General features: G+C 43.5%; 1 protein-coding gene across 4 annotated transcripts in view; it reads right to left on the bottom strand.

Annotated features, from left to right (window-relative positions):
* cdh23 (cadherin-related 23) overlaps positions 1-14,717 on the bottom strand; it is a 148,243-nt gene that overhangs the window by 121,834 nt on the left and 11,692 nt on the right. For all 4 annotated transcript variants that reach the window (XM_031878740.1, XM_031878749.1, XM_031878758.1 and 1 more), the window contains exons 2-3: positions 13,250-13,343; positions 10,692-10,766 (exon numbers count right to left, since the gene is read on the bottom strand). In XM_031878740.1, the coding sequence (XP_031734600.1) occupies positions 10,692-10,766; positions 13,250-13,334 (160 nt within the window). In that variant the 5' untranslated portion in view covers positions 13,335-13,343. The remainder of the gene's footprint in view (positions 1-10,691; positions 10,767-13,249; positions 13,344-14,717) is intronic.

Genomic DNA, 14,717 nt, shown 5'->3' with positions numbered 1-14,717 from the left:
GAGAGAGAGAGAGAGAGAGAGAGAGAGAGAGAGAGAGAGAGAGAGAGGGACAGGGTGGGTGAGTTAAAGCGGATGGTTGGTTTGTGTGTGTCTAGATTGTTTGCTACGGTGCTGCCTAAATCTGATATCCGGCGTCCGCCATTACAACATTTTTCATCCCGTAAAACGCCACACTCGTTTTAAGGATTATAAATGAATTCGTCATCTGAAGCGTTCATGAGCTTCAGGTCCTAATTAGCCAAAATGAATATGGTTTCCTGACAAAAACAATGGCACTGGCAAATTGGCAATTGACCTCCCTGGTCAATATGGAGAGAGGGACAGAGTGAAGCATTAAAGGGACAGTCTAAGTTTAAGTGGCATCTTGTTTGTGGCAGGTTGCAATCAACTAAATAGCCCTCAAACATATAGGATTTTAAAAACGAATTATTTCAGAACAGAATTGTAAGTTATTTATAATTTAGATATATTGTTCCTAGAGCAGCAACAGTTATGCTTCCAGCAGCAAATTCACTGTATAAAGTCATTAATATCTCATTGGAAACAAATAGAAATGTTATTTATTTTATCAACATTTTACGAGTTAGGTTTATAAAGAATGAAGAACACAGGAATCCGTCACTATCGGTCATTTTATTGCACGTACAGCAACAAGTGTAGGTGCCGTCACCTCGAGTATCACTTCACCTCTGCTCGCTCTTAGCGTGTATTTTCAATCAATACTACAATCTTTAATTATTTAGCACCGGGGCCCGTTTAATACCGGGTTTTGTAAACGCATCCCCACCTTCAGATAACGTATAACGCAAAAGCCTGTTCTGGGCTGCTGTAGAAACATGGTGGTGCAAGATGGCGGACCCCGTGGAAGAGGACCCGCTCCCTGTGTAGACATAAATGGCGTTTCTCATTCCTTAACAAAAAAAGATACATGCTCCTAAGGAGGACTGTTACATGTCAAACACCTTCTCCGCTGTGACATAAGAGAGAGGAGTTAAATTATAAAAGTCTCTCTCCGTCCCCCTAGAGTGCAAAACCACACACACACACACACACTCACACACAACTCCTTCTCAGCCCATCACCGCTCTACAGCTCACGTGCACAGATTTAGAAGAGTGACACATTCTAAAGTATCAAAAGAAAATATGTGCAAACGCCAAAGTGACAACACATGCATCTCTGCTGAAAGAGCTGTAGTTACTGTAGCCTGCATCACCACATTGAACGACGACACACACACAGAGAATAAGAGTGACATCATTCTCCACCAGTGGAGAAAGATCTCGACACCAGACAACAAAAGCATGCAGATTTGAGCCAGAGACTGGTCTGTAACTGAACCCTATCTGTCACCAGCACGCTGGCCTTTATCAGAACAAATGGAAGCTTTCAAGACCAGAACGACATAACCTTTCCTCACAGAACGCACACCAGCCTCAGACCAATGTTGATATTAGCCTCCAGGCGTCCGATATAAGCTGATTCAGCATTTCATCCAAACAATAATTCAAAGAGTTTAGCAAATTTGCTATTCTGGGACTGGTCATGGCTTAGTGGTAACCCAAACACATGTGCATTTAGACACGCTGTTCTGTTACTGCCACCAGTTACATCCCAGCTCCTGCTGCTGCTGCAAAGAAGAAGCTATTCAGCTAGTCTGGCCACTGGTCTAACACAAATCAGATAATGGCAGGCAACTACAGGGCGGTGCGTAATATGGAGATTAAATGGCTCTAACACAGAACATTATGCATGTCCCAGTAGGGACATTTTTAGCTTTCAAGTCATCTCTAGTGGTGTTTGAGACCTTCTGATTTTCAAAGACAATTAGGAGTTTTCCTTGACGGTGTTCATTCACACAAACACAGGCAGACAGACTGCAGACAGACAAGCACTCCCCCTCCTCACTCCCCCTCCTCTCCCTGCTCTATCGCAGGGAGAGCTGGTCGCTGATGTGAAACATCAATTTCCAGGTTAGCTGCTCTGTGTGGCTCCGGCAGGTATCAGCCGTGACCCACCTGGGCCAGATAAGCAGCTGCAAGTAGCTGATCTGCCACCCAGCAAGGCACCTGTACTGGAGAATGGGGTAACGTGCACGCACACACGCACGCACGCACACACACATTAGTAAACAAATACTAAAACCTGAAACAATGAATTTAATTTGAGGTAAGAATGAAAATACAGCAAAACAAAAACAGTCTTTTTACATTTCCAGTAAATGTGGTGTTTGAATATCACTAATTTCTCCAAATGAGTACAGACTGCTGCAATTAACCCTATAAGGACTCTCTCACACACACACACACACACACACACACACACACACGAGTGTAAACAACTGAACTCTGTGGCGATGCTGATAATTTGGGGTAATGAAAAAAAATGACTAGAATCACCTTCATAAATATTGTTGTGTTCTCTTTGTGAGTGAGACGGAGAGAGAGCGAGAGCATGCGGAATCATCAGACACAGAAATACAGTCGACATATTCAATTTGATTTGAGCCCGAGCGTCATTTGGAGCCAAAAAGAGTGTTAGCTAAATGTGTATCAGCGTGTGTAAGCCCATCCTCAGCTGGTCAGGTAATCTAACCACCACCACCACCATCACAGTGACACCTGTCAGCTCAGTGCTGGGCGCCTTGGCAGCGCTGCTCAACCTGGTGTCGCTCCACATTCCCACAGACATCTTCAATTAACTTTTACAACCCAGAGAAATATCACACACACACACACACACACACACACACAGCCTGAGGCTATGCAACACGCTTCCCCCCTCTTTGTCTCCGTCTGTCGGTAGTCTCTAATAGAGTATCACAAACGAGGGGAACTCTGGAGCCTTGACTGATTGATTGTTGGAAATATAGTTCCGGTTTTAAACATTCTGTAAACTACTAGAATACATTTAAGGTTTGTGTGATTTGAAGGACGACCACAAGACAAACAGATTTGGAACGTAAAAAAATGGTGGGGGCCCTGTGTAGAAACACAAAACATCAGAAGTGCATCGCTGAATAGAAGTGCATATGTTTGGATATAAATATACATTTGTCAAAAATGTATATAACGTGGATTGTCTTTTAAGTTCAGATGTGAAATCTGTGTTGACTGTAAACCAGCCGTCTTGCAAAGACTGTGGACGAGGGCTTTGGGTTTCACATCGACACGCCTGCAGAAACTGTAGAGATTCAGCCGTGGAGAGAAACTAAGAACATCTGGTCGAGACTGTACACAACATTATCAGCAAAACTATGAGGTCATTGTAACATAAGCTCTTCATTTCTGTTCTGAAGGATCGGAAAGCTTGGTCTTGGTCTAAAATAGCTTCGGCTAATTAGGTCTTAACGGCAGTTAAATGTTAGTATGAAAGTGCATTTGAAGACTTTTCGCTGCTCTTTTTGTCATGAAATCAGTCTTACATAAGTGCACTGGTTTGGCGAAGAGCTTATTGGTGATTGGATGAATGCTTTGCTTTGTTACACCCCCTTTACGTCAGGCCAGGAATAATGGTATGGATAGATAAACTTGGCCAATATTAAAACTAAATCTATTTTGCTTTGTGTGCCTCTCTGTCCCCACGGCCCTTTCCAAATTGGTATAACCTTCCTAATGTTTTATCCCTCAGAATGTTTGAGCATGCTGCAATAATGTCTCCGGCTTCCTGAACCCACTCGCCATGTATCGTGTAAAATGATCCATCTTCAGTCATTAAGTCCTGTTTTGTTATTATGTTTTTCTTAAGGCACGTAAACTATAGAAATGAGACAAATCAAGTGCAAAACAAGTTGTTTAAATATCAATTACAAAACGTGTAATGAGGTTTTCCTGTTAGCAGCTGAGTGACCTGACTTTGTTTAGAACATAATTGAAACATATGAAGTTGAATCATTTTCTTACACCACTGCCTGCATTGTATTTGATTTAAGACTGCATAATGCAACAATATTATTTATTCAAATAAAGGTTTTCTTCAGTGCAGGCTGAAAGTCAGATATAGCTATAGCTAAGATGACCAGGGACCAGTGATGATATTACAATGATGTACGAGTAGCAGCAGGATGCTTAGCATTCGTGGAAACTCAGAAGCAATGTTGCAATGAGAGGCCAGAGTGTTGCGAGTGTTTGCAATGGCCGTAATAACACTAACACATCACGTGCTGGGTAAGTGCTGACAATATAGCGCAGCACAGCGTCATGATGGATGGTGTGTTTGCAGACACCACTGAACCGTGGACCCCATTATTTCCTGGGGGAGGAAGTGGGGGGGGAGCGAGGCACCACGGAGAGAGATAAGGGATGATGGACTAAACCAAAACAGGACGTCCCTCATGCATTATTGGGAAACCATTGTGGGAGTCAATGCAGCAGCTCAGTGACAGCAGAGAGCTGTCGCGGGGGGTAAGAAGATCAAGTGTATCCCCTTCTCCTAAAGTGTGGTGGGGGAGGATGCTTCACGTGGAGAGAAAAACTTCCAGTCATTAAGAATATCTCCGGGCCATGTTGGGACTCATCTCCCGCTAAGTTCAGGTGGGAATGCTTCACTTCTGCTGCTGGTAGATAGGGTTTATAAAACTAAGACACACACACACACACATTCGCTCTCTCGGTCTCATGCACACAGCGCGTCCGCCAACTCAAACTCATAAACAGTGACAGATTCAAGAGCAGTTGCCAGAGATGCAGAAAGGACACACACACATCACATTCAAATTTGGCTAAATGAGGGCTGAGAGCGGGAGCAGAAACAGACCTCTGAGCTGCCCGGCTCGCAGTCGGACAGTAACGAATATCCAGAGCACGAGCCGGGTAAGAGACAGGCCTGGATACTAGCCAACATCCCAAAGGCATGGACTCAACTCTCAGAGGAACTGCCCTCTCTCCGTCTCCTGACGATTCCCTGATTACCCTTTCATTTTATCACTGCTCGTCTTTCTTTATTTCCATTTCTACTCAGGATTATCTGGTCTGAAGAGGCAAAGGACAGGCAGGGTATTCTTGGATGTCTTCTAGTCTTCTGCAAAACAATCTGCCGGTATCGTGAGGTCATTTTAGATAATTAAAATGTCAAAAAACAGAAATGAAAGGTTCCCACTTATTCAGAAGGGCTTGTACCTTGTTTCCCGATGAAGAAAACAAAAAGGTTTAGGGGGAAGGAAAGGGATGTTGCAGATTTATATTAAAGCATTTGAAGCGGAGCAATTCCCTTCCTCCTCCTTTGTTTTTTTGTCTTGTGTTTACACGTCAGACGGGATGGGTGAGGACCCTTTATTGCTTTTTCTGATGTACTGTTTGGTTGACGAACATATTCAGAATATTACCTTGAAGATCTTTCTTAATGCAAATGACCTTTTCTCACATAAATTCCCATGGAGAAATATTAAAATGTGTTTTATATTTTGGATCCCTGCTTTCATTAAAATAAATGCTGATCCAACAGTTGTGTGTTGGAGAGTTGGAGGAACAGGCGTTACTAAAATACTATTTTTAATCATGATCATCATTGCTTTCCCAAAAATACCAAAAGCTATATTTCCTAAAAAATATACTATTGCATATAAATTTCACAAATGTTGCACATGTGTACATTAATGTGTCATTAAGTGTCTTAATGTTGGTTATGCTGTAGGTGCATTACTGACAACAATTAAACTGGCATGGTGGACTAGACACTGATGAATCATGGGATGTATTTAGCTCTGAAACAGTAATATTGTGCGGTGTTTTGGTTTGTTTTACTTATTCATTAATAAGGGGCAGTGCCCTGTGCATGGATGTTTTGCAGGACGTGCCAGTTCACACATTCCCACCTGAAACACAGTACTAGTCTAATCTGTTGGTCACTGAGCAGCACCACTGCAGCACACGGGGTTAAATATCTACATACTGTACGTGGTCGCCTGTGAACACAGACTGAGTGACGATATTGGGCCGTATTCTTAGAGGGAGCGCTTTCATTACAATTCTCAAATCTGGATACACATTTACTTCACATACCTGATGTCAGTATTTGCACATGCAATATCTTAAATATCATACTTTGGGTCAGAGTGAAAGGAGAATTATCAAATGGTGGAATGGACAAAAATGTTGATGGTAAACCTTTCAGCTTTAGTGCTAAAGAGGGGTTTTAATCTGAACTGTGTATACAGCTCACTAATGAAACAGTGCTTGGGTCTCCTCCACTGTGCTGTGTAAATCAGCACCAAGAAGAGTCAGCAGGTAAGGAGGCCGTTCAATCATTTGATGAGCAGCAAAACAGACCTGAGTGCTCTTATCTCCAGTGTCACTAACGGAGAGTCAAATATGGATTCCACAATAGCAAACACAAAAACCTCTTGAGCAGGAGAAAAGCTGCAGCTTTAAAGCAGCATTTATGTTCTTCCTGTAGTCTTTGAAAGCAGACGTTACTGTTTTCAATGTTACGTCAAAGCTTTTTTTCACTGGTGCAGAAACACTGTTCCTATCACAATACAAACACAAAATGTTCCTTCGTATTAGCAAAAGCACGGGAAATACTAAACCGACATTTTAAAGTTCACTCAAACTTTTAGATTACCTGAAAGCAGAGAGTAAAAGCCTAAATGCCAAGAAACTTCTCTCTGAACAAACAAAAGATGGCAATTTGCACTCTTCAACATTTATACTTCTTCCACAATGCAGTAACATTTAGTCAAAGGAGGACTTTGGACTCATGTCATCAATTAGAGAATTCAGAGGTCTTTAAATAATATGTATAACTTAAAATATCAGTTCTGCCACAAGATTGTCCGACACAGTTTCTATAACCGGGAAGCATTGGTCCTATTAAGATCAAGGAGCGTTTACACTCAAACACCATCAATCTACAGTAGCTAGCAATAGTTATGAATACGGCTTTGTTTATGAGTGCAGTCAACACACCGGTGCTCAACACACTAATTCAGAAAGCTGTGAAAGCGAGAGTGTCCTGAGAACGGAGTGTTGACAAGCCATAGTTAATGTAAAGTGCGCCAGGCAGCTGACAGTGGGGAATAGGCTGGGGAGAGAGAGTACACAGACATTATCAACACGTTTAGGGGAAGGCTCTAATAAGTTGTTCCTTGGGGCTACTTCCTGCTCCTTAATTATTATTGAATTAGGAACGCCACGGAGCTAATTAAAAGTGCAAGGTATTTACTGTGGCAGTAGAACGTGAGGGAGCAGCGGAGAGCGAGTGAAAAGGGAAAAAGGAGAGCAAAGGAGTTAAGACAGAAGGTAGACATTTGAACTGTTTTAACGGTGTCATAGTACTGGCACATAAAGCTGAGATTCTACATATTTAATGCACAGGATGGAAAATGGCTTGAAAACATTGGCCCAGCCTCTGAAGTCATGTTCCCTGCTGGTATTATATATAAAGATACTATAAAAAGGGGCCTATTTGGGCTTAAATTAGAGCAGCTATGTCACCTACTAATGCTGAAACTGGCAGGTGTGCTGCTTTGAATATCCAAATTGTCCACTGTGTGATGTAGGGGACAGTCCTTTTCTATTGGAAATGATTTGTATATTTTGTTATTTAACTAAAGAACAAGTGTGTTGATAGATATGAATGATTCCCAACGACTGAAATCTTTGTTTGAATTAATGAATCATGTAACAAATAGGGCCAGAAGCTTCTCTCTTAAATTTGAATGTATACAATAACTTATCCCGTGTAAATGAAAACACTTATCTTAATGACGTTAGCCTAAGCCACACTTTTGAAATGTAATCAGACAGCGAGGCCGTACGCTAGATTGGCACAAACTAAAAGACGCACACAAACCGTCCCAGCAGACTGTGGAAGTTTCTTATTTTGAACAAATGTTGTGTTCTTCCCACAAGTTAATTACTCAGTAGAGAGCTTAATCTGCCGAATCAGGGCAAAGTGGATTAGGAGATGAGAGCGTTTAATCAAAGTGTTCTCTCGGTCTAATTACACATCCCATTTCCTGACACAACACGCACTGTTATCTGCCACCGCAGTTAAACATCAGCTCCTCTGTTTAGCTGCCCCCCCTAAGAGTGAGCGATCCCACCGCCTGGATGTGACCAAAATGCATGAAACATAATCACATGCATACACACTAAATGGACATACACACACACACATGCAGTTATGAAGAGAATGAACATGAAGGAGAATTTTGTTCCTAACACCATGAAATATTCCTCTTGCAAAATATTGACATAAATCACAAGAGGCATCGTATCACTGCAGCGTACAGCAGCCCTCCATTGCAGCCTAATCACACATCATTTATACCAGAGGGGACTACAGACTCCTCTTTGGTTCAGTCTCATGCGGGCATCAAACTGTTGTGTTCCTGCATGAGAGACGATGAAGACTGTACTGTACTCAGTGGTAAAGGACAGTATGTATAAGTAAATACAGTATATATATATATATATATATGTCAGAGGAGCGAGTTCACACAGAGTGAGTGGCCTTCTCCCATTGCGCTACACGTGCTTCGACAGCACACAGCTGTGCAGCATCTTTAAAACAGCATGTGCCGGGTCCTGCAAACAAACCCCTTGCTGGTGAGAGGAACGGCTGTAGCCTTAGATCAAATATACATGCTGTTTGGATGCGTTCTCTCATCTCTCTGATAAATAATCACGCGCTCCTGCCTGCCTTACGGAGCGGAGGCTACTGGCTCGGAGGCCATGAGCTTAAGTCACTGATCTGCTGCCTGACCAAGGCCAGATAGTGGTGTGTACACATGCATGCGCACCAGTTTTAAACTCAAGGCAGTCTGCATTGCTCATCTCCATAATATGGTATCATGGTCCTTTCTGGGCATGTGTCAGTCCATTGCTTGTTGCACAGACTGCTTCTTGGCATTACCTCACACAACCTGCTCACATGAACCCTACGCTGTTACATCACCACCAAGACTGAGCCCAACAACCACCATGGTAACTAAATGCGACCAATCGGAGTGGCTATGGAAACCTGATCGCTGGGCTCAAGTCCTGCAGTTTGGCAGGTGCTCATTTACGTGCATCAAATATCAGCCTAATGAAGAACAGAGGAAAGTGAGAATTTCTGAATACGATTAAACCGCCGTCATTGTGCCCTGAAAGCACAGTTTAACAATCCTTTATTCTTTGCACAGTCTTGGCACTGAACCTTGAGATGAGAAAATATGTATTTTCAATCTACCCTTTATTCAAATCAAGAGTAAGAGCAATGTCAGCATTGAAATTGCTGCCGGGCTACTCTATTAAGCCAGTGTGCTGGATGATAAGTAATCTGGAGTTTTTGTGTGAGGCTGTTTGTGGTAAAACGGAACATCTCAATATTCTCAACCATGTCACATCCTCCACTCCCAAAACACACACACACACACACATTTTGGCCCGAGTGTGTGTCTATGTGTTCATGAATTGGAGGGCCTCCTAGACGAGGACATCTGCTGAGCTAATAAACAATAATCTTGACAAATTGTCACTGTCCGATCACTCAGCCCGCCCTCATAATCACACCACTGAAGAAGTCATCAAAGGCCGAGCCAGGGACATGACTGACAGCTCTCTGGACCGGTGGAAGGCGTTGCTGGACCAAAGCCCAGCTGCCTCTGAGGAGAGGATACGATGATTCATGGCCAGAGGGCAACCTGGACAGAGTGGTTAGGGAAATTAGCAACGCCACCCACCAGCACATGCGTGCCCTTCACTGGTTAGAACACAAGCGGAATAAAGAATTAGCTTTCTGCCACAAACTGCTGGGGTCATGATAATGATGATGATGATGATTCACGGTAGGCTCAGTGGGATACCTTACCTCTTCCTGGCAGCAGTACACAACTACAATGATGATGATGGAGTTGACGCTGAAGGCGATGGTGACTGGGATAGCATCGATGGCGGAGGCTTAGTGGTGTAGTTGAACTTTAATGACCCCAAGAAAAAGTGTGAAAAGGGAAGACACTATAGGTCATCTGTGCCTGAGAGGGCGTAGACACGGATAAGCCAACACTGGATGACTCAGTCTAGTGCTGACAGACTGGCGGAGTGTAAAGGTCATGTGATAAAAAAACAAACTTCGAGAAAATCAATCCCATATAAAGGATTTTAATTCCAAGCCACTGACACCCTCGGAGATGATGAAAAGCTAGACATCCTCAAATTGCCCTGTCAATCACTGCAACCAACAAAAAATGACAAAAAAATAAATAAGAGGGGGGGGGGATGATGAATCCAGGAGGAATCGGACCCAACCGTGTCTGGTGTTCACGCGCAAACCGCCAACAGCAGTGGGACACAACATGTAAGCAACCTTAGAGTAACATGGAGGATATCACATCTGGATGAACTCTTTCATCCAGACGTCAACACCAGGACGAGGAAGATCCAAAGCATTCCAGGAGTCTTTTTGTGTCAGCTATAGTATATTATAGAAAATCTCTCAGGCTCTGGATCTTCCTTCTCATCACACACACACACACAAATGCATACAAGCATCCTGGTAGAGACATCCATTGCCATCACTGTCAGTGCCTTTTTTGACATCTCTCTTTACTTTTTGTTTTCACTTTCTCGGTTTATATTCAAGCGACAGACCATTTGTGTGCAGTAAACAAGATGACAAAAGCAATCCGCAAAGACAGCTTTACTGTACTTTCTTTAGACAACGTGGATACATCAAATACAACGTGCTGGCACTCCACAGAGACTCACCGACTGGCATGTCTTCATAGATGAGGAGGTAGGTCGAGAAGAAGTAGTTCAGGAAGCGTGGAGGCTGGTTGGAGCCTGTCATGAAGACAGAAGGAAAAACTCAAATTATGTAATAAAACTATTGATTCAGATTACTGTTTTGACTACATTGATAAAGGGATAAATGGTTAGATTTTCTAATAAATTATCTCCATTATGACAATCATGTGTATACCCTGATAGCGTACTCGCTTATTTACTACTCTACTACTACTACTACAACTAGGTTTGTTACACTCAGCAGCAGAATCAGCAGTTCTGTCAAGTGATCAAGTGATTACTGCAATGAGCACTAAAACAGAAAAATACCTTAATGCTGATGCCAGTGCACACACCCTTGTTGTATTGTTTATTTTATAGACTGTTTTCACACTGCTTTTCAAAGAAAGCATGCCCCCCCCCCCCCCCGCCCCTCCACAAGGGTGCTGCAGTAAATATATTCAGTGCATGACACTGAATGAGTGCCTGGAGCAAATGTATTCTGTGTAAGACAGTGTGTGACACCTGGAAAAATAAAGTAACATAAAATGTTTGGAGGTTTTCAAAAGGTGAAAATGTCAACACTAAAGTAATGACAAAAAGTAATAGAGAATTTCACATATCGTTTACTTTCAGTTCATTTTCCACTAGCTACTGTCAGCTGTTCCTATTGCAGCCTGTGTACCTCTGAATGCAATACAGGTATTGTAATGTAAAAAAATGGGTCGATGGCTTAGTCAATACACACACACACACACACACACACGCACGCACACACACACACACACACACACACACACACACACACACAGCAGTGAACAGATGAAAAACGCCAACAATCTAAAATGGGAAGAAGACAGAGTCTTTGTTCGACATACCTCTGCAGCACATCAATCACTCAGCAGAGGGACAGATATCTGACCTTGAATAACATGCACTTCTATTCTGGTCAGATCCAGCTCCGCAACACCAAACATCTTACACAGTGCATCTCATTGTAGAGAGAACCACTTAGCAGCCAATATAAAGCATTGAAGGCAGGGAACATCAAGTACACACAGTGCATTACGCTGACGTCCGTTGTAAACACTATTTTCATGCTTTAACATAAATAGCGTGTTTACATGGTCCGTCTGTAGGTAGAGTCATACGTATATCCAGTGTCCATGAAAACAATTCAACATGGTGAAAAAAGTGAGCTCTTCACAAATGATATGATCAAAACAATTTTAATAAAGGTTACTTGTATATCTTTGAAGTATGAGTATATTTGTACGTAATAAAATCAGGCCAAAATGACATTGACCCTGTAGCGACACATCAGAGGGCCTGTTTAGGGGGTTAATAGTCTGCCGTGTTATGGTCGTGGGTTTAGTTCTGTGGTGTCAGAAGGCAGCGGGACACGAGCGCTTTTGTTGGGAAGATCAGGGAACAAAGCTGATGGTCTTTGATCAGCTGAGCTGTGCGGCAGACCACAGAGACACTGCAGCGGTCCGTTTGAAGTGAGAACACTCGACAGAGGGAATCGCCGCTTTGAAAGTGGGAGCTTCTCATTCAGTCATGTGCCCGCCAGTGTGGAAGAAGATCTGTATCTCTGGCTTGCCACTGTGGCTTTTGGTGGGTGCCAAGCACATGGCGCGTGCTTCACTGGATCGGGGGTGATGAGGAGGACGACGGTTAACAAGCTCCTGTCCATACCTGTGGTGTAATTACTGCGGGGCACCGCGTCAAGCTTGGATAGTCCGATGCAGATAGATTACTGCCACAAAATAATCACAGCAATGATCATCAATCCAATTTGACGGATCAGGGAAGTGATGCTCAAGGAGGAGCGCAGGGTCAGTGTGCTAATGGGGTCGTAACAGGGAGGGAGGGAGGGAGGGAGGGAGTGGAGGGAGGAAGAAAGCCGGTATATTGAAAGCAAACACAAGGTGAGAGGTGAGAGTGAGAGGCTGGAGGACTCCAGAGATAGATAAAAAAAAGCCTTGATAAACTCGTTGTGTTTGATGGAAAGAGGTTGTGGCATTCGCTTAATAACTTTCCCCGCTGCTTCAGCGCTGTGTGTGATTGGACGTGTCTCCTGTCTGTCACTGTGAGACAGTTACCGGGACTTTCCACAACGTAGGCGCTTGCTCTCTAGATCGCCGTCTCTCGTGCCCTCACAGAGACACACACTCAAATATTTTATCATAGTTCTTGGGCCAAACAATAAATGTGGGACATTATGCAAAGACAGTGTTTGAAGAGTGAAGTAATGACTTGTACAGGTGTACAAGTCAAGAAAGGGAAAGGGAATACATCAAGTGTAGAACGTAAGTGACAGAAAATCCTTTCAGGCGGTTAATAATGAAGAACTGAGAGAGAAGTGGGAGAGGTACTGTACTGTTAAACGCTTTAAAATTCTGCTATCCAATCTCTGCTTCCCTTACTGTGGACTGGCAGTATTCATTTAAGGGACTCACTGAGCCAGGAATACCTTAGTCATGGTAGAAATGATGCAGCATCGTTGTGGATGGAAATACAAGTTTAGGAGGACTCACCTTCACAGACAGAGCGGAGGATGAGAAACGGAAGGAGGAGCTTGGCAATGGTCATCCTGCCGCCTAAACCCACGCTCCACGACATCACCTGCACCTGATGAAGCAAACACACAACAGTCACACAATTATTTCTGTCAGCCGCTTATCACCACACTGCAGTTTGATCCTAGCCACATAATGTCCAAAGGCATTTCAGCTCCTTTATGTCGGCTGATTACTGTGTAAGTGAGTAGGAGACGCGATCGGCGTAATTAGGGGACAGAAAAAGGATGCGCCGCACAGCATGCTTCAAGCAGGTGTTGTGCGTCTGCCTGAGAGTTTGGGGTGTTAATGAGGGACAATTCACACACAGCAACAGCTCATTTACAGTAGAGTGCTCACTGTTTAATAGCCATCAAGACGTTGCACAAAATAAATAATTGAATTACCACCGTGTGATTGTATGCCTCCGCTAACCAGTCCAGTTGTATTTTACATCCATGTCTATCCAGATTCTTTTTTTTTTTTAAATATCATAGTATTGACATGTCTGATTCCAGTGAATAATATCCAGTGAGCAACATGCCATCTTCACCTAGAGACTATTCCCACAGAGAAGCTCAATATCAGCTTGTGGTGGGTACCAGAGGACAGTGCAGGCAGTGTGGTTGCGCTAGGGCCCGTGGGGTCAAGGGGCCCTTAGAGAGAGCGGGCCCTCCAACAGTGTGTCGGGTGGAGAAACTTGGAAAAATTCAGATTGCTATACCTCAGAAAAAAAAGCCTGCGTTCAAAGATCATGTGATCATGTGATGTTATAAGCGGTAGCTAGTTCAGCCGCAAAAGACTGCAAGCTGAACCCATCTGTAAGAGGCAGACAGTAACGGGGGCCCGTCGCAACTACCTGGAGGCAAAGCTCATACAAGCACCTTGAGGGCCAGATCAGTAACGAACTGGACCCACTACATGAGGACAGAGCAGACTCGGATCCTTCAGTGTGTGTTATGAGGTGTTTACTGTCTATGTTGCTGGAAGGAGAACAGCAAAGACGTGCCTCTGAACTGTAAATTGCTGCACAGCTTTATCAGTGGCTGCATCTTTAACTTGCAGATATTCTGAGGAAAGGTAAACACTCTCTTGAGCCGACATGTTGAGAATCGTGTGTTGGTCCTCTCTACCCTCCCTCTCATTTGTTCCCTCTCTTTACGCCGTCATTGTCCCGGCAAGGCATCACTGGTCGGCCAACTCATTCAGTGTCAATTTAATTTTGACGGGTTATCTTTCTAAATTCTTGTTTCTCCCCAAAGCCCACTGTGTTTCAGCTCACGTTAAAACTCAGACTCCTTGTCCTTGCTTTGTGTTGCCGCTGGCTGTCGTGTTGCTACCGGAGATATACAATCGATTCATATGGATTCAATTCAGAAAAAAGCAGCTCAAATTTACAGGTGAGTGAGGAAGACGTGCAAGGTAAAGAACTGGGGGGGGGGGGGGG

This window comes from Anarrhichthys ocellatus, unplaced genomic scaffold, assembly GCF_004355925.1.
Source record: "Anarrhichthys ocellatus isolate YVR2014 unplaced genomic scaffold, GSC_Weel_1.0 scaffold3, whole genome shotgun sequence".
NCBI lineage: Eukaryota > Metazoa > Chordata > Actinopteri > Perciformes > Anarhichadidae > Anarrhichthys > Anarrhichthys ocellatus.
This window is presented reverse-complemented; position numbering and strand designations above follow the sequence as displayed.